Below are 20838 nucleotides of genomic sequence, written 5' to 3' on the forward strand. Positions count from 1 at the left end.
CACTCTAGCGTGACGCATGCTCGTAGACACGCCCGCGTGCACTTGTTATTTTTTTTTTCAATGCAGAGGTCGGGTGACGCCCCTCCCTCCTCTACCTCCACACAGCATCAGCACCTCGAAACCGAACAACTCGACCCTCCGCGGGAAGAGGATGCTCTCCGGCCCGTGAGGCTGAGCGGCAACAACGAGATCGATAGCCTGACGGTATAGTCGCTGTTTCCCCGCCTGCACGTTTATGCCGCCTCGCTGCCTCCATTCATATTGCACCATTCATGCATCCCCAAGAATGGAAACTCGCTGCGAGGAAAGGGAAAAAAAAGAGAAACATTAAAATAACCCTCTGCGGCCCCGGTGGCTCGCTTTCGTAAGACATCGTCCTCGCTCGTTTTTTACTGAAGCTTCCTTTTCATGGCGGGCTTAAAGTGATGAGGACCCCCGATTCTGGCTTGTGAGGGCGCCTCGCGAATGTAGGGCTAGTACGGGAAAAGCCGAGCAAACAAAAGGCATCCAGACCCCCTCCTCCTCTGACGCACCTGGCTGCCCTGTCGCCACTTGACATGACAGCGCAGAGCCGGGAGCAGAGCAGCAGGATCAAGGGGCACCGACGTGCGGCCGGACGTGCGGACACGACGGGGAACACAGGAGCCTGCGGACGCTCGGCGGAGAGGCAGCAGCAGCAGCCCAGGGGAGGCCGGATTGCAGTTTCTGGGGACGAGCGCCAAGGGCAGTGCGGCAGTCAGCAGGCAGACCGGGGGGAGGAGGCTGCGAAGATCTGCGATACTTCCCCCCAAGTCAACACTGCTGTCTCACCTCCATATCATCCTAAAGATATTATGGTGGAAGTTTTCATTTTTCATCAATGGTGACTGTTGCTTATTCCCCTAGCTTTTTTTCTTCTTCTTCTCGCCCCTTTCTTCCTTTATCCAATCAGTGATTATGTGCAATTAAAGGATTAGATCTGCTCTTGAGGCAAGGGTGGAACCCTGAGGGGACTGATGTGCATACTGGCCAGGTATCATCGGCTCCCGTCTTCTCTGGCTTTGCTCATTCTGCTTGTCGCCTGCACTATGGGCTGTATTCAGAGCATCGCATGCAAGCCCCGCATCAGACGGGAGAACATTGTAGTGTATGAGGTGTCCGCCTCTATTGACCAGTGTCCCACCATCATTGAGGAGAACTCACCGATTGTGCTCCGCTACAAGACACCTTACTTCAGGGCCTCAGCGGGAGTCGTGATGCCACCAGTGCCCCGCAACGAAACCTGGGTGGTGGGCTGGATCCAAGCTTGCACCCAGATGGAGTTCTACAATACCTATGGCGATATTGGCATGTAAGTGTGTAGAAGACGCCATCAAACCTCTCTTGCTTACTGTGGGCCTCTAAGGTGTGCATGTGATTCTCTCACACACACACATCTAGACCAAAACCCTGTACCTGGCACTGCCACACACACACACACACACACAAACAAAGTCTCTCATCCTCTGCTTCTCTGTGTCCTCTTTTGTCCGCTGCTGCAGGTCCAGCTGGGAGTTACCAGAACTGCGAGAGGGTCGGGTCAAGGCCATCAGTGACTCGGATGGTGTCAGCTACCCCTGGTACGGCAACACCACAGAGACGGTCACCCTCACCGGCCCTACATCCAAACCGTCCCGTCTGACGGTCAGCATGAACGACAACTTCTACCCCAGTGTGACCTGGGCTGTCCCCATCAGCAACAGCAACACACCCATGCTGACCCACATCACCAGGGACCAGAGTTTCATCACCTGGTTGGTGGCCATGAACTCTGTCACGAAGGTAGGCCCGAAACACAGCGATCCCGCCTTTGGCCCACATCACGATAAGATGGGGGGAGGGGGGAGAAAAACAGCCGTATATCTTCAGAAACCACTCTCCCATTTCACACTGGCTATGATGTAATCACTTTCTCCTGCACTTTCCCAGTCTGGTGTAAAGTTACAAAATATCTCATCATTACCTTCAACTCTCCTGATGTAGCAGCGGCATCAGAAGTCAGTCCAGCACAACATGTGAATCAGGATGTGTTGTCTTTTGAAAGAGATATTTTATTAAAGAACACGAGGAAAGCACGGCTGTTTTAGTTTTGTGTCAGCAGCTTGGTCTTAAAAGATCATCAGCAAGCACATCGACCATATTAACACGGTGGCTCTGTCTCCTCTTCCAGGAGCGTATAGTGTTGCAGACGGTGCGGTGGCGGATGCGGGTGGATATCGCCGTGGATCCAGACATGCCGCTGGGCTCTCGGGCCTCACTGGTGGGCCGCCCCTACCAGGAGCAACCGCACATCCTCAACTACCAGGAACCCATCCCTCCCAACGCGCTGGGGAGGCCGAACGCCAACGATGCCCAAGTGCTAATGTGGAGGCCGCGGAGAGGGGCGCCGCTCGTCGTCATACCGCCAAAATAAGAGAGTGAAATGTTTGCACACACAAAAATATGATTGTTCCCTTTTGGAAAAAAAATAAGTGGAGGGGGGTGTAAATGGATAGGAAAGTAAGCCCGATGGTTGGCCCCCCCCTCCACCCCTCCGTGGCTTCTTCTTCCTGAATGATTCAAATGGACTATCGCAATTAGCCGGTACGGATATTACATCTGGGATCTGACGTAGCACAAGAAGTCCACAGCAAACTATTTGTCAAGGACCTGGAGCTGCATCAAAGCTTGTTTGAACCCCCTCACATGCTTTGGACTGGAATATAGAGTTATGCCTGCCTTTTAGCTGAGAAGGAAAAGCTGTTTTTAGATGTATCGCAGAGGTATTAGACCACAACAAGAACTGCATCCTGCATCCTTATGTAGACCCTATTGCATGAGAATGAGAGGAACACACAAAAAAAACCTCTCCTTGGAGAACTTTCGAATAGCATTTGTTTTGTATAACTTGTTACCTGAAGACATTTTGATTGAAAAGTCAGCCAAAAAGAAAACAAAAAATACAGAGGGCTGGTAAACCTCATCAGTGCCAACAAAGGCCTTCAGCAATCTCAGTATTAAAGGATGTATACAGATCATTTAAAAGAGACAAAGTATTATACAAATCTTTTTAGGTGAAGAATAAACTCGTACATCGACCAGATTGTAACAACAGCACCCACTTGGCATAAAAGTCTGGGAGAAGAGAAAAAAAAACAGCCTGCTGTAGTTTTCACTTGAGTTCTGCTAATACACCAAACGTACGCACCCAGCATAGTTTCTTGCCTCAGTTGTGCAGCTGATGCTGTTTTGTTTTTTGTTTTGTTTGTTTTGGATGGGTGTCAGATTTGTCAGAGGGATGAGCCAGATCTGTTGCTACCTTAAATAAATAATGTCAGCTATGCGTTCAATAAGTGCAGCGTAAATGACTTGGAGCAGTGCCGGACAACAGATTTGAAACAAGAAGGCGATAGCAGTCGGCACATATATCACAGGTGGAGCGAGGCCAAACTGTCCCGAGGCTACATTTGATGTTGCACTACAATCCAGGGAATAGAAATGTACCCGTGATGGTTTTGCCGGTGTGAAACTAAGCCAGACACCATTTTAAAAATGGGTTTTATTTGGATCCGTGCCAGCGCTGCTTCTGTGACGTCATACTGATTATTTGTCCGGCAGATTTCTGCAGATAAACACGCAGATGAAGACTTTCACTGCGTCGTGGCCACGGCCCGTCCTGGGCCTCCGTCCAGGTCCCTGCCTGCCACTCTGCACAAGTCACATGACTCATCTTCCATCTGTGCTTCTCTCCAGGTTCACGCCTCACCTTCCCATATGCCCGCTCTCTTTTCTCCCCTGGCTGCACACCTCATACACGCAGGCTAGGGCCATACCGAAGTCACAAATCCTTTCTGAGATCCACAACTATGCAAACATTGTCTGTGTCTGGAGTAAAACTGCTGGAAACACTGCAAAATTAACAGGAAAATAGGCTAAATGAGTTCTCCCACCAACGCCCTGCCATCTTATTTTATGCTGCTTTTATCTGCTGGGATCAATGTTGAATAAAAATGATTGTTGCTACCAATTAAAAAGTACACAGAGGTTAAAATAGGTCATATTAATTCAGTGTATCTTCATTGGTCACAGCACCTCGGCTCATTCAGCCATCTGTTGCTATAGAGACCGGTTTGGTTTTCGAGAGTGCACTGCAACTGGAACTGAAAAAAAGAAAAAGAAAGAAAACGAAAAGAACTGTTCAAAATATTCATGGGTGTGCCGACATCTGTGTGCGAGGATTAGAGAGAGTGTATGTGTGGGGGCGCTCACACACACACACAGACGCAGGTAGACTTTGATGTAAGATGAGATCAAGGCAGCGCTGGTTGTTTCAGCATAAAAAAAGAGTTTAATTTATTCATTTGTTGTTACATAAAGAGCTTTTCTTTTTGTTTTTCTGAATTTAAATAACTCTAAAACGAGCGCTTTTGATATACATGTTCAGACTGTGAGTAGCAAGGTCAAAGCAGTCGTTTCAGTTTTATGTGAAATTTCATCTCTTATTTTCTTTTAAAAAGGGAAAAAAGGACATTCAGCATCTTTGGACAGAGGTAACCCCTCCTCTTTGCAGCACGTTTACTCCTCCTTCCACCACTAGATGGAAGTGCTGTCAAGGATTCGCCTCCCGTTTGCTTTGTAAATGAATACACAGTATTTCTTATCGCAGTTCTTTCGTTCCCAAACAATGTTTTTATTATTACTTAGAAAACCTCCCACTAATGTCAAAGAAAGAAAGAAAAGTACCAAAAACCACACGAGCTCCTCGTACTGATAATACAAACAGCTCTTTTGCCCTTTCAGAAAAAATGTTCAAGTATAGGAAATAAAAATGTTTTTGCCCCTTCAAAACAAACTGAACACCACATGAACGACAAGAACTGGTTATTTAAACAGACTAAATGACTGACTTATAGAAAGTTTACGAAAGGTCCCAAAGTGCCCAAATGTTTTTTCTTTGTGATTTACAATATATGCTTTGGTTTGTTTGTTTGTTTCTGAACGAAGACGTTATCTGTCTTATCCAGCATGTAACATCTGGTTTATGACTGAGGTTCTTTATTGTTTGCCATATATATGTTGTTCTGTATGAAACAAAAAAAACAACAAAAAAAGATGAAGTCAGTCTGACCGCTTCGCAACATGTTTTAATTTTTCTACGTGCTTGGCAGTGTCTGGAATATGTTAAATGTAACCCATCTTAAGCGTACACTCAGCGGCAGCTTCATTAGGTACACCTGTCAGACTGCTCGTTGGATATCTACGATCATCCAATCACATCGCAGCAACTCTGCTCATTAGGACATGTAGACATATTCAGGATGAGATGCTGAAAACTGAGTGTGAGAATGTGGAAGTACAGTGATTTCATTGACTTTGCACAGGCTGGTCTGAGTAATTCAGAAACTGCTGGTTTATTTTTACACACAACTATCTCTACAGTTCATAAAGAATGATCCAAACAGGTAAGAAAACTGTGCACAGTAGTGAAAATGCCTTGTTGAGTTCAGAGGAGAATGATCAGACTGCTTTGAAATGACAGGAAGACAACAGCGACTCGAATAAACACTTGTTACAGTCAAGGTAGGGAGAAGAGCATCTCTGAATGCATAACACATCGAACCTGCTGTCAGCTAAGAAACTGGGGTTACAGTTAATACATGATAGTTTTAGAGGTATTTTCCTGGCACGCTTTAAGCAGAACACAAGCCCTTGTATGTATGACAGCCCTGAGTATTGTTGCTAAACCTGTCTATCCCTTTACGACCCATCTTCTGATGCTTCCAACAAGATAATCGACCCTATCATGAAGCGCAAATCATGTCAAACTGTTTGTTTGAACATGAGAGCTCACTGTACTCAAACAGCCTCCAGTAGAGCACCTTGGCAATGTGGTGGAGGATCCAGACAGATTATAAAAATCTGATACGACGCGCTCCTTTGTTATTATTATTTTAGCACGTGCTTGTGGGGATCTAGTAAGTGCAATATGCTGTTGTGCTTTTTCAAAACTTCTCTGCTGATATCTAAAGAAACACTTTCCATTTGCCCCCGCGACCCTGAAAAGGATAAGCGGAAGTGAATGGATGGCTGGACTTTCCATTTGCACTAAAATTATGTGCCACTTCTTCAAAAGACGTGATCATTTTAAAATTACAATTCTTTAGCAACCCAAAGCTTAAATGTAGCATCTGTACCTCCTGAGGTGGAACGTCACAGTTCTAATACTGACACACGTGAACTAGTTTCACATTAGTTTGCCAGCAAGGATATGGTTTGCTTATCATGTCCTCCTGTTCGCCTTACGCCGTTTGCTTTTCTGTAGTGTTAAGTTTACCTGACATGCTCAAAACAATAGCTTTCACATGAGTCACTGCTAACATCCATTTTGCACTTTTTCAGAGAAGGCCCACTTCCAAAAGACTGTATTTCCCAGTAACTTGTCTTTACTTTTTCTGTAATGAAATTGTTCATGTGGCAAATTCCTGGTCACAGTTCGTAGAGCCACAATTCACGCAAGTCTCTGATTACACTTTGTTGGTGCTGCTGCTGGCAGGTTTCTGCTCATAGCCGTAAAGAAATGTGGCAGCAATAACCAGCACTGCACCTAGAAAAAATACGCTGAGAGACACAGAGAAAAAGAAAATGCATTAAGTTGGAAGCACAACACGTGAGGCAACTTGTGTGTATGACAGTTATCACTGTTACTATTACTAGTTCTGTGTGGAGCTTTGCCAAGATTTTGAATACAGTGCCTTTCAAAAACATTGCTGCTGATTAGAAGATAGCGAAACAGTAGTTGCCCTCTTCAGGATTTCTTTCTTGTTATGTTATGACGTGACTTAATTCTGATTTTCCACATTGTTTTTGGAAAGCTGACATGTTCAGTATATTCATCACACGCAGGCCTGATTACTGCCAGACCAGCTGAATTGAGAAATCCCTTAAACAGAAGCTGGATGGTGAAGTGAAGTAGGCTAAAAGATCTCAAAAAGTCATCTATTAGTCTGGAAAGGGGTTACAAAGCCATTTCTAAGGCTTTAGAACTTCAGTGAACCACGGTGAGAATCATTATCCACAAATGCAGAAAACTTACAACAGTGGTGAATCTTCTCAGCAGCAGTTATCCTACCAAAATTACTCCAAGATGATCAACGGTCACAAATGAACCTAGAAGACCATCTAAAGCAGAGTTAAACAACTCCAGGCCTCAAGTGCTGGTGTCCTGCAGGTTTTAATGATTAGTTTAGTGCCAGGCCTCTGGAGAACTTCAAGACATGTTGAGGGGGTAATTTAGCCATTTAAATCAGCTGTGTTGGATGAAGGACACATCTAAAACGTGCAGGACACCGACACTTGAGGCCCGGAGTAGCCTACCCCTGGTCAAAAAGAACTGCAGGCCTAACTTGTCTGACTTAAAGTCACTCCACAAGTGAACAACATAAAAGAGACTGTGCAAAAATAGCATCAGTGTGAGAGTCTAAGGCAAGAACCAGTGCTGGCCAAAAGAACATAAAGACTCATATTATATTTACCAAAAATATCTTGATGACTCCCAAGACTTTTTAGAAAATATTCTGTGACGAGACGAAAGGTGAACTTCTTGGAAGCTTTCATTCCTGTTACATGCATCTCCTAAAAGAATTTCATACCAGCAGTCAAACATGGTGGTGGTGATGTTCGGGGGCTGTTTTTCTGCTTCAGGAATTGGACAACTTGCTGTTCCCTGATGGAACCATGAATTCTGCTCTGTACCATAAAATCCTGAAGAAGAATCTCCGGCCATGAGTTTATGCCCTGAAGCTCAAGGTTTCTCGGCTTATGCGGCATCACCATGTCTTGCAGTCCTTGCAGATTGCTTCTGCCGAAGGCGGCACAGCCACTTATTACGTTTTAATAACTAACCCAGTTATTTACTTGGCTTATCTTTTCTAATTCTAAAATTCGTTTGATGATCTGAAACATCTAAATTTAACAAATATGCAAAAAACTACAAAATCAGGAAGGTGGCAAAAACTTTTCACTGCACAGTTTAACATGTTTGGAAGCAAAGACTTGCTGATTAGTATTAAAATAAGGCAGATTTTTATTAGTTAAAACCAAAAACGCTAAACTGGAGTTTGTGATGGAAGAACTATTTTTTAATCAACACAAAACCTGATGAAAATCCACAAATGTGAAGGTGGTCAGCGCAGTCAGGTGACTGTTAAAAGACATCTGGATTCTGTTTTAACTGGTTTCCTGATAATCAGTGTCAATTGCTGACACACAGGTAGGTCCAAAAGTTTTTGGATAATGATAGTTTTTAATAGCACGCCTCGTTACACCACCACAGTGGATTTTAAATCATGATTGTTTTCTGTAAAATAGACTGTGGTGGAGGCAAGAGGCAAAATTACAAACAAAGTTTCTTTGTCAGAAACTTAAGGACCTAAATGTATTTCAGCCTGTAGTAAAGCTGCTAGATCTAAAAAAAAAAAAAAACCCTCAAGAATATCATGTTTTCCACTGATAAAGTGTTAGCAAATTAATATTTTTTTTATTGTGCATAAGCGCGCTTGTGTTTACCTTGTGGGATTAAAGTCCTTCAACAGGAAATACGACATGAGTGTAGACACCATGATTGATAGAGAGGTGGCAAATCCTTTGAGGATGTTGTCAGCATATTTAATGACTACAGCCACGATCAGCCCGCCGAGAGCCTGAAGACATGCAAACAACACAAAGGCAGACATGAACAACTCCACAAAGACTGCCATAAAACTCATGGAAGTCAAATGATGTACTGTAGTGAAACACGATGGCGCAACCTGTAAGACGACAACTATGCAGGTAATAGTGTTGTATCCCTGGAAAATCCCCTCCTGCTTCAAGCTTTCGCCATCATACACCACCATGCCTGTCAAGCCAAACACAAAGCTGAACAAACCTGAAAGAGACAAGAGAAAGTGATAAAGATCAGGTCCTTGCTGGGACAAGTAAGACAAAGGTGGTGTTTTAACTAAGGAGCAATATAAGGCAAGAAGAACAAAAGGAAATGAGCCATAGCCATGCTGTCTTAAAGCAGACTGCAGTCCTAAGATGCCATCAAGTTTTATCAATATACAGCCCATAAACTCACCTTGAATGTGCACCTCCTCAGTTCAATCTTTATTGTTATACACATAGAACAAAATATCCCAAGAAACTCACATCCATATGCCAAGAACAGTTTTACTTGCCAAATCACCAAATCAGTCTAACGTTGTGCTTGTACAAAGGTATATATGTATATATATGTATATATACATATATGTACACACACACACACACACACACACACATACATATGTATATATATATATATATATATATATATATAAACACCCAGCACGCCCCTGCGGGCGGTTTATCCTTCAAGCTCGGGTCCTCTACCAGAGGCCTGGGAGCTTGAGGGTCCTGCGCAGTATCTTAGCTGTTCCCAGGACTGCGCTCTTCTGGACAGAGATTTCCGATGTTATTCCTGGGATCTGCTGGAGCCACTCGCCTAGCTTGGGAGTCACCGCACCTAGTGCTCCGATTACCACGGGGACCACCGTTACCTTCACCCTCCACATCCTCTCGAGCTCTTCTCTGAGCCCTTGGTATTTCTCCAGCTTCTCGTGTTCCTTCTTCCTGATATTGCTGTCATTCGGAACCGCTACATCGATCACTACGGCCGTCTTCTTCTGTTTGTCTACCACCACTATGTCCGGTTGGTTAGCCACCACCATTTTGTCCGTCTGTATCTGGAAGTCCCACAGGATCTTAGCTCGGTCATTCTCCACCACCCTTGGGGGCATCTCCCATTTTGACCTCGGGATTCCAGGTTATACTCGGCACAGATGTTCCTGTACACTATGCCGGCCACTTGGTTATGGCGTTCCATGTATGCCTTGCCTGCTAGCATCTTGCACCCTGCTGTTATGTGCTGGATTGTCTCTGGGGCATCTTTACACAGCCTGCACCTGGGGTCTTGCCTGGTGTGATAGACCCCAGCCTCTATGGATCTTGTACTCAGAGCTTGTTCTTGAGCTGCCATGATTAGTGCCTCTGTGCTGTCTTTCAGTCCAGCTTTGTCCAGCCACTGGTAGGATTTCTGGATATCAGCCACCTCCTCTATCTGCCGGTGGTACATACCGTGCAGGGGCCTGTCCTTCCATGATGGTTCCTCGTCTCCCTCCTCTTTCTTGGGTTTCTGCTGCCTGAGGTATTCACCGAGCACTCGGTCAGTTGGGGCCATCTTCCCAATGTATTCTTGGATGTTCGTTGTCTCATCCTGGACTGTGGTGCTGACACTCACCAGTCCCCGGCCCCCTTCCTTCCGCTTAGCGTACAGCCTCAGGGTGCTGGACTTGGGGTGAAACCCTCCATGCATGGTAAGGAGCTTTCTTGTCTTTATGTCAGTGGCTTCTATCTCCTCCTTTGGCCAGCCTATTACCCCAGCAGGGTACCTGATCACGGGCAGGGCGTAGGTGTTGATGGCCCGGATCTTGTTCTTACCATTCAGCTGACTCCGCAGGACTTGCCTGACCCTCTGCAGGTACTTGGTGGTTGCAGCTTTTCTAGCAGCCTCTTCATGGTTCCCATTTGCCTGCGGGATCCCCAGGTACTTGTAACTGTCCTCTATGTCTGCAATGTTGCCTTCTGGTAGTTCAATCCTCTCAGTTCTGACTACCTTCCCTCTCTTTGTTACCATCCGACTACACTTCTCCAGTCCGAACGACATTCCAATGTCATTGCTGTATAGCCTGGTAGTGTGGATCAGTGAATCGATGTCTCGTTCACTCTTGGCATACAGCTTGATGTCATCCATGTACAGGAGGTGGCTGACAACTGCTCCGTTCTGTTGTCGGTATCTTTAGCCAGTCTTGTTAATGATCTCACTGAGGGGGTTCAGGCTTATGCAGAACAGCAGTGGGGACAGAGCATCTCCTTGGTAGATCCCGCACTTGATGGTGACTTGTGCTATGGGCTTGGAGTTGGACTCTAGTGTTGTGCGCCACATCCCCATTGAGTTCCTGATGAAGGCTCTTAGGGTCCCATTGATCTTGTACAATTCTAGGCATTCCAGTATCCAGCTGTGGGGCATTGAGTCATAGGCCTTCTTGTAATCAATCCAGGCAGTGCACAGGTTGGTCAGTCTGGTCTTGCAGTCTCGGCTGATTGTTCTGTCTACCAGTAGCTGGTGTTTTGCGCCTCTGGTATTCTTGCCAATTCCTTTCTGTGTCCCGCTCATGTATTGACCCATGTGCCTGTTCATCTTAGCCGATATGATGCCTGACAGGAGCTTCCATGTAGTACTGAGGCAGGTTATTGGTCGGTAGTTGGAGGGGACCGGTCCCTTCTTGGGGTCCTTGGGGATCAGGACCGTCCGACCTTCGGTTAGCCATTCCGGGTGTCTCTCGTTAACTAGCAGCTGGTTCATTTGTGCTGCCAGACGCTCGTGGAGTGCAGTCAGCTTCTTTAGCCAGTAGGCGTGAACCATGTCGGGCCCTGGTGCTGTCCAACTCTTCATACTGGAGACCCTTTCTTGGATATCTGCCACTGTGATGGTTACTGGACCCTGTTCAGGGAGGTCGCTGTGGTCTGCCCTCAGATCCACTAGCCACTGAGCATTGCCGTTATGGGTTGCGTCCTTCTCCCATATGCTCTTCCAGTATTGCTCCGTCTCCAGCCTTGGTGGTGCTGTTCTCTTATTATTATTGTTCCCTTGCCACTGAGAGTACACCTTTGCTGGTTCTGTGGAAAACAGCTGGTTTATTCTCCTGCCTTCTATCTCTCTGGTGTACCTCCTCAAGCGGCTGGCCAAGGCTGTGAGTCTTTGCTTGACAGTTTCCAAGGCCTCAGGTATGGACAGCTTGCTGTATTTCTTATGCACCTTCTTTGTCGCACCTTTCTGCAACTCCGTTAGTTGGCTAACCTCCCTCCGTGCTACTTTGATCTTGCCCTCTAGCCTCCTTCTCCATGGAGGGTACTGCCCCTTGTGGCTGTTCAACTTGTAGCCAAGCATCTCACTGATCACTGCTGCCGTACTGTAGATCAGCTTGTTAGTGTCGGTAATCGTGGTTGTAGGTATTGTAGGTATGTAGGTATAACATGTCCTTCTGTTAGCACATTAACTTACAAATGGAGCCTGAGGCTTGTAAACGAAATGCTGTCCAAACTCTGCAGAAACCCCTGGTATAAAATGAGATTTTCCCTGACTGAATGTCAACAGTTAGATGATGTTAAATTAGATACAGAGAAGTCTTGCATGTTGCACCATTTTTCATGCTTACAGCTCTTATTTAATTTTGCACTGAATTTCTTATAATAGTCTCTCTTTAGTTTTACTTAGAGTCATGTTATTATTGGATACATTGTAGTCATTAAGCCGACCATGAAATCCTCTACATACCACAGTATTCTAGAGTCAAATGCAACCCCATCTGTCTGACAGCTAAATGATCCCTAGCGCAGCAGCGAATCTACAGCAGAACAGCTGAAAAATAAAAGAAGTCCAGACCTCAACCTGCCTGAAGTGCTGCGGGAGCTGTGCACAAATGACTGTCTGCAAACCTCACTGTAAGACAGAGTAAAAGTAACTCTGCAACAATGTGAGTGACTGATAAAGTCATTTTAAAAACAAGTGCTACAAGTTCTTGCAAGCTGCTAAATCATGCGGTGTACTTTCACAGGAACTGCATAACTTTCTGAGAAAACGTTTGTTTGTAAGGAACCATACATTCCTCGCTCAGCCTGTCATATAAATGGAGGTATAGCCACTCACCCAGCTGTATATTACGAAGCCACAGACTCTGGCTTGTCTCTTTGAGGATCTTCTCAAAGTAAACTCCAGCAAAACCACTGGACACACAGGCCATCAGCACAGCGATCAGGCCCACAAACTGGGAGCTTGCAGACATTACATTCTGTTCAGAGTCACCCAGAGACTCGACGGGCAACTGTGAAGGTTGAAACACTGATGAGCGTGTGCAAAGGCATAGGCTTTTATCAAAACACATGAATACACTGAGACTCCAAAAAAACCATTAGAAAGGTAGAAATGAAACATTAGTAATAATTGTGGTGACGGCGAGCGCTGTTACCTGCACCAGAGTGACCCCGGCCATGAGGAAGAGCAGGGAGAGCCACTGGTAGCTGCCTAACTTTTTCCCGAGCATGGAGACAGAGAACAAAGCTGTGGTGAGGATCTTCAACTGGTACGTGACCTGTTAGACACAAAAACACAAGTGATGCTTTAAGTAAATGATGGATTACTCCCATCCTCACTACAGCACATAAAAATTGATACAGTACTGGCTACAGTCTGAGTTACAGTAGAGTTGATCAAGTTGCTACCTATGCTCCTTCTTTTTCTTAAATAACATCCTGTTGCTTTCGATTTCTTCTCTGCCATATTTAATTTTTCTTGTTATTTACACTCTTACTTTTTCATTTTGACTGTGTCCACAATTATATTTCATGCTACAGTCATATTTTCCTATCTTTTATTGTGCTCTTCAAAGCATATCGCATTTTTCAGAGTGTTACAAACACAAACTTTATTTATTTATTATTTAGCACACAATAATGGGTAGTATAGAAATGCCACAGTTACAGAAAATGCATTCATATCCAGAAATCTTCTTTCCAGCTACTTCTCGTTCTTTTGGAAGATCTACTGTATTCTAATTCTTCATCTGTACTTTGATGCCTTTCATTCAGCAGCCCACTGTGCAGGGGTCAGGACAGATCTGTTTAAAAATGGAAGAGACACGCCATTTCTAAGAATCCTCTCTGTGATAGATAAGAGGACACATGTTTGCACTCCGGAAATAAACATTGAACTTGTTGTGCTTCATTCCTATTGGGACAGCTTCATTTGCAAGGTTTTTGTCACTGAGTTGCTGTTAAAAGGATGATCTGAAATGTTCCCAAGTGCCTCTTATTCACTTTCTTCTTCAGGTTTTTTAGCGCTCAAGGACAAATGGGTAGTATTATTAATTGGGTAATAATAGTCTCACAATTCTACTTAAAAATGTTATTGCGTTATTCATTTATGTAAAGAACTGCGTATATGCGAAAAAGGACAGAAACTGGAACTGGATGTCATGAACGTATAAATCTTGGTGTTCATTTGAAAATGGTTACTTTGTGACAAAGAAGAAAAGTGAACATGGCCTTTTTACCAGCTAGTCGTCTGTATTTTTTTTAAATTATTTTTTAAATTAATTTTCCAAGTTCACAAAACAGTTTCAGTCAGTTTGAATTGTTTTCCAAAGTATGTTTTTTTGGTTTATTGTTTTTTTTTAGATCACTATAGAGTTTGTTCACATCCAATTATAAATGTTATTTATAAAAAATATCATTTTAGAAATGAGGGATGTGAAGCTTTAATTTAAACAAACATATTTTATATGTTTTATGATTTTTTCCAGTATTCCAAAACTCAATAACTAGCATTTTCCTCTTTAATATTTACAGAATATAGCAGAGGGTATAGCTTTAGTACCACTTAAATTAATCAAACAAGCCTTATGAGATTAGAACAGATGACATCTGTGAGATAGATTTATGTAAATATTTACCAGGATATCCACTGTACACTGTGAATGCAGAAATGTACACAATACAAACCAGCCATGTGAAACCATAAAGAAACCAGTTCACGCACACAAACTCAGTGAGCTTGAACAAGCACATTCATTCATTTGTATGTAACCTGATAGGTGGCTGCGTCCAGGTTGGACAGGGCAACATAGAGCAGATTGTTCTGCAGAGTGTAGATCCCTGCAGGAACGGCCAGCTTCACGAGCTCCACGGGCTTGTTCAGAATCTCCTTGTTCAGCAGCTCGTACATTGCCGTCAAGCTAAAATCTAAGAGAAACAGAGAGAGCGCTGTCAGTAATTTAGAAAACGAGTGCTACAAGTTCGTGCTGTTAAAGGTGGTTCTGCAACCTGCTAAATCATGTGGGGTACTTTTCAACCTATGAAGTTTATTAACTAGACTGGGGATTTTCTACCCAAGTAGGATCCAAAACTGATTTTCCTCCTTACTCACTGTTCTCACTGAAGATGAGGAGAGTGCACATAAAAATCTTGAGCACTTCAGCTGACACTACGGCAGAGGAGGCGAGGTAGCGAGGACCGTTCTCCTTCAGGGTACGGGAGTAGCGCATGGTGAGAACCAGCAGGGTGGTTTGCAGCACCAGAACCCCCAGAGACACGTATTTTAGCCTGGAGGAAAGCGCCATTGTGGAGGAATGTTCGACTCTGTAGAGAGACAGTGAAGGAGCCTTTTAGGGTGGACAGGAAGAAAATGAAAAAAAGAAGAGTGAACTGAAAGGTTCATTCAGCTTGTTCACACAAACATAAGGACTCACAGAGAGCGTCCTGACACGCTGAGCAAGGCTGCTGCAGTGTCCTTGAGCTAGAAATTGACTTCTGCCTCGAACACTTAAGAAGTTGCAGAAATGCACGAGACAACAGTGGAAGAGACTGAGGATTAACAGGCTGTGACTGGTCTTTCACAGACACAGTCTAACAATAAAAAGTAATGGGGAACATGTCGGAAACAGCTGTCACCTTTCCTTTGTCTTGTTATTGGAAATCTGTCCTCCAGCAAGACAAGTGCAGATTTAGTGCAGGAGAGGAACGTGTCGGTCAACCATTGCTGAAACTGTTACACGACCAGCTGGAAAACCATAGCCTCCATCTACCCTGGCTAATGACATAGCTGTGCACTACTTATCCACACTCGCACCAGAATTCTAATAACATTCAATGGCAGCTGTCACAGGTGTCATTTATAAAAAAATACAAATCATTTCTCGTCTAAACTTGTCAGAGGTTTGTGGCTTAAAGATGAAAAAGCACAGCAAATTGTAAAGTCCTAAAATTTAAATAAATAATTTAAAATTAGGAAGGATTTTATACATGAGTGAATTAAACAAGTGTGAACCTTTAGCTGACAGTGATGAGACAATTACTAACCCGTCTCCTGACTCTGGCATCTGGGGCGTCTGAAGAGAAACAGTCCTCATTCTTTTATCTTTTATTTCCAAATTGAGGCATCGTCCACTTGCCTTCATCACAAGACTCACAGAGTCAGCTCACCTTCAAGTAGTAGGAGGAACTGCTCATTTTCTCACAAGGTGAAAGTGTGGGATCGGCTCAGGTGGACTGTTTGCACAGCACGATTATTAGTTAATCCCTGTTAACAGCGAGGCCTCTGTTTCTCCACTGTCTTCAGACAATTACGCACACCGAATCTGACTCACGCACAGTTTGCAGTTCCTTCTTGTTCTTACTGATTCATGACATCATCTCAAACAAACGGACCTCGAGCAAAAGTAATGTCAGAGCAAACTTGTGACTCTGTTATGCTGTGAAGCATTTATATGTGTTGTATTTGAACAGGGATTTAGTTTAAAAATTCTATTTAGTTTTTTCAAAAAGGGATGTACAACTAGCCAAGATGAACGCCTTGAAGTGGTGGCAGAGAAGGAGGTGCTATGTTTTCAGCACAGTGACCTCTTTATGTAGGAGCTCTGCTTAGCAGAGGGGCACGGCTGCACAGTCCCTCTCTGTTTCTGTGTGTGTCAGTGTGTGCGTGAGTGCCCTCCTTACAGCCTGCAGTGTCTACACCCAACACACTCTGCCAACTCTCTCCAACTATATTTCAAACTTTTTTTTTTAGGTAGTGTCATCTGTGTTCTTGCTTATTCACGTCCATCCATCCATTTTCTTAAGTGATGGTCCTCTTCACACTCCCGATGACATCTATGGCCACTTTAGAATCACTAAAGCTAACATGCATGTCGTCAGAGTGTGGGAGGAAGTACCTGGAGAGAACCCACCCAGACATGGGAGAGTGTGCAAACTCTACACAAAAGAGCACCAGCTAGCTGGTGCATTCAAACCCAGGACCATGTTGCTGTGCGGTGACGATGCTAACCACTGCAGCCCGAATATTACAGATGTAAATATGCTCACGCTTAACCTACATATGAATGAAAAGAAAATGGACAGTATACAGTATGTGATCGTGTCACGTTCAAATTAGTAACATCATTAGTATCACAACCTTAAAAATGTCTCACTGTTACAGCTCAAGGTTTAAAAGATGTAAAGAAAGGTTATATTTCTATATGCAAACCAATTTAAAGGCAAACTTTTACCTAGATAAAGAAAACTATTCTCCACTAAGTCATATTAATTTTAATTCGAATATTTGAATGACTTAGACAAAACTATAATGTAATTACCATGAACAGTTCACCTTTCTGGCATTTTGCTACGTGCAAATAATATTGATCTGCTGGCTGGTGGTGCAGTGGTTAGCGCTGTCGCCTCGCAGCAGCAGGAAGGTTCTGGTTGTGAAACAGCTGGTTGGCTCAAGCCTCTTTGAATTAAATTTGCATGTTTTCTAGGTGCTTCATGAATATCAGCTTAAATTGTTACCTGTCTCTCTGCACTACCCCTACGATGGATCTGGACCATGTTTATCTTTGTAACGTTGTATCTACATCTCATATGGAGGGCAATAAATACATGAATACAAATACATAAGGAATGATAAAGAATTGGAGACTGAGGCAAAGAGTGACTCAGACCCTACCAACCTTCAGACGTCACTTTTATTCTGACCAATACTACACACCTGTAAATCTTTCTGATTGCATTTTGCTTTGCAGTTTGGAGGAGTTGGAAATTCTGCCCACAGACATACTTACAGTACTGTGCAAAATTCTCGAGTCACACTTAATTTTTTGTGTTTTATATAGAAAATGGGAACTAGGGCCAACTATTTATTGAAAGATGCAAACTGAACATACAACATATAAGGCAAAAAGAGAGCATGTACACTTCTAACTAGCTTTACTCCCAACAGAGCCTTACAGTGTCTTCAGACCTTCTCCTCCTTGATGATCATTTAAATCAAATATTTAAATGTTACTGATGAGGCTTCAGTGAACAGTAGGATCAGCTGAAGGGCCAGATGCATCTTGCAGGTCCTGTTTGAGGTCTTTGCTGGATTTTCCTAGTTCTTAAGGACATGAATCTCAGATACTGATGATCTGCGGTAGATAGTTTTTCAGGGCAGATGCTTTTTCCCTTGTCCTCCACTTGTTTGATCGTCTCACATTTTTCTAAGAACACACTGTACACGATGTTGAGATATCCCATGTTTTCAGCTTATAGTTCTTTGGGAATCACCTTATTGGTACAAAAATATTATTTTATTTCTGTCAAACTCTGCTATTTGTGGTGTTTTTCACTGATTCAATTAAAAATGTTGACTTTTCTTAAAAGGGGATGCCTAAAGATACAATTTAAAGTTGGTTCTTTTCTACGTTATCTGTTTTGTGTAGATACAACACTGGTTCATCCTTAAACTTAGGTGCCTCTTTATGCTTGAATCATGCATAGGTCAGTGTAAAATGACTTAACAAACCAGTTTCTCTGAAAATAAAAAGATGGATGTTGAAAGACCTTAGAAAGCCTGGAGGTCTGCTGTTCAAGGCCCCTTTAAAAGTTAGAATGAACTCTGCAAATATATAGAAAAAAATTATAGAAATGGGCAGTGACTCAAGACTTTTGTACAGTACTGTAAACACATGTCAGAGTACCCGTGACTCATGATACCCTGGTGACAGCTGCTGTAACAGGAAGTACACCAGGAAGTTTTAAGTGCTTTAGCACACATGCAGATTGGGAATGTGAAAAGACCAACACTGCTATCACAGCTGGTAAATATACAGTAGATGAGACTATTTAGAAATACAAATTCATTAATGAAACACATTTCCTACAGTAAAAAAAAATTGATATTTAAAGTTATCTGCAACAGAATAATGAGACATCAACATTAATTTGTCACAGACTTATCAACAACCCACGCAGATTCACACTAGAGAACAGGAAATCTTTTGCCAGCTCCTTGAAATGAGTTTATAAACAGCTCTTCTCTGCCATAGAGAGCATCTCATTGAGTATCACTGAGTATCAAGCTGTCACTCAACAGTCAGGTTCAGCTCAGCATTGAGATCAAGTTACAAACTGAGCTGTTTACACTTTTTAACTTTTTCAAGACACATTATCAGTTTAAGACGTGCGTGCGCTTTTTCGTTTGGGGGCGAATATCTCAAACGCACAGTTCTGGATGCGAATGATCTTTGCGTCTGCTTGCCTGTCTGAGTGCTGATTGGTTGATGAGTGGGCCGGAAAGGAGCGACAGCGGAGTTCACCGGAAACGGGAGAAGCAAGAATCATAAAAAATAAAACACGAAAAAGCACAGACGGTGGACACTTTTAATTCCTTTCAGCACTCGCTCCCACTTCAGGGACTGACGGGCAGGCCGACAACAGCACCAGGAAGAGTGACCCACAAACCGGTTATTCCGCGTATTTGATTCTGAAGCTGATAGACAACAAACGCTCTCCGCACGCTCACGGGAAATCCGAAACTGCCAACGCACTACTCCCGCTCAAGCGCATAAACCCGGACTCAAAGGGACAGTGTTTGGAGACGTTGTGCCACATTTGGGGGCTTTTAGATTTTCAGAGAATTCACTACAACAGGACAGGGTAGCACAGCACTGGCAGAACTTCCAAGTCAGTGTGAAGAAATGAAGTCTAAAGTGGAGCTTTGCTCTGCTGATATCTTGAGAAAAGGAGTAATATTACATATAGTGACGTGGAGCAGAGCTGACCTCCATCACCAGAAAACTTTGACGTATTTGTTTGGCGGTAGTTAAGCTGAGCAAACATCACACTCGTAAGGATGCGGACCTGTTGAAGGGCAAACCCACATGTGAAGGGAAGGTGTGAAAGTTAGAGTGAGTGAATGCCCCGTTGTTTAATTAAAGACGTATGTGCTGGTTATGGTTCCCCCAAATGTTGCTGATAGTGAAACACGGTGTCTCTGAAGGCATCTTCACAGATTTAAAAAGGAAGCAGAAGGTGTTCACTGTTAAAGTTAGCCACAAAAGATGTCTCCGCAGACAATCGGATGTTTAACAGGCTTTTTTAAACAGCAAATTCTTATCTCGGTGAAACTTACCTGTGGGTCTGGAGCTAAGCTTAGGGTGTAGATGACAGGATGTGGGCGCCCGCACTCTTGATGGTCCTGTCCTCGCTTTCTCTTTACTAAAGATTGACTCTCATGGCGCTAAACTAACAGTCAGCATAGCTGTCTCAGCTGTAATTCACGGCACGCTTTTGATTTTTACGCATATAGCAGACGCGGTGCCTCCTCCTCTGGAGGCTACACTCAATGAATGAACCCACGTGTAGCTGAGAAGGACTCAGTTTAGAAGTTTGGTGACACCTGCCGAAATATGACAAAGTAAACAAGAATACACCGAAGGGGGAACAGTTTCACACCAAAGGCCCCTCTTTTGTCCTCAACATATGTAACATATTTTTTAAATATACATAATAAAATGTAATAAATACCCCTAACAAAGGCTAATCACTAAAACGATATTCACATGCACAGCTTTACACCATATTTCGCTGGAATAGTTATTTAAAGCACTTCAATTCCCCTCTGATTAAAGAGCTATCTGTTAACATTTACTGGGCTGTAAAAAAAAAAAGAATTCAGATATTATCAGTAATTTAAAAATTCATACATCGAAGGAACTTGCTTTAAAACAGATTTGCTACATAAGTACATTTATTCTTTAATTACTGTTATTTCTACAAATGGTAAATAAATGGTAAATGGTCTGTATTTATCTATAACTCTAATAATAACAACCTAGAGTGACTTTCCAATCACATTTGATATTTGTGAGTAAGCAAACGATTACGATTACATTAGTATTAAAAATT

General features: G+C 43.4%; 2 protein-coding genes across 3 annotated transcripts; one reads left to right on the top strand and one right to left on the bottom strand.

Moving 5' to 3' along the window:
- Window positions 1-62: 62 nt before the first annotated feature.
- fam78ba (family with sequence similarity 78 member Ba) lies at window positions 63-6161 on the top strand. The gene is made up of 3 exons (XM_086271101.1): window positions 63-1330; window positions 1521-1800; window positions 2189-6161. Exons 1-3 carry the CDS (start codon window positions 996-998, stop codon window positions 2429-2431), a joined length of 858 nt encoding a protein of 285 aa, XP_086127227.1. The 5' UTR covers window positions 63-995; the 3' UTR covers window positions 2432-6161.
- On the bottom strand, window positions 5159-20245 carry slc35a3b (solute carrier family 35 member A3b). Of its 2 annotated transcripts, XM_086271100.1 has the most exons (8): window positions 20063-20245; window positions 15059-15270; window positions 14720-14874; window positions 13104-13226; window positions 12785-12959; window positions 8805-8923; window positions 8563-8696; window positions 5159-6615 (listed from the first exon to the last, which is right to left on the bottom strand). In XM_086271100.1, the coding sequence occupies exons 2-8, from the start codon at window positions 15249-15251 to the stop codon at window positions 6522-6524; spliced, it is 993 nt and encodes a 330-aa protein (XP_086127226.1). In that variant the 5' UTR covers window positions 15252-15270; window positions 20063-20245; the 3' UTR covers window positions 5159-6521. The 2 variants fall into 2 exon arrangements, with proteins under 2 accessions (XP_086127226.1, XP_086127224.1); XM_086271098.1 differs by having other exon boundaries at window positions 8563-8923.
- Between the last annotated feature and the right edge of the window lie 593 nt (window positions 20246-20838).

The sequence above is a fragment of the Aulonocara sp. 'chitande type north' Nkhata Bay genome, linkage group LG18 (assembly GCF_057382095.1).
Source record: "Aulonocara sp. 'chitande type north' Nkhata Bay isolate Kocher_YH1m ecotype deep benthic linkage group LG18, A_spYH_male_GT1.1, whole genome shotgun sequence".
In the NCBI taxonomy this organism is placed as follows: domain Eukaryota; kingdom Metazoa; phylum Chordata; class Actinopteri; order Cichliformes; family Cichlidae; genus Aulonocara; species Aulonocara sp. 'chitande type north' Nkhata Bay.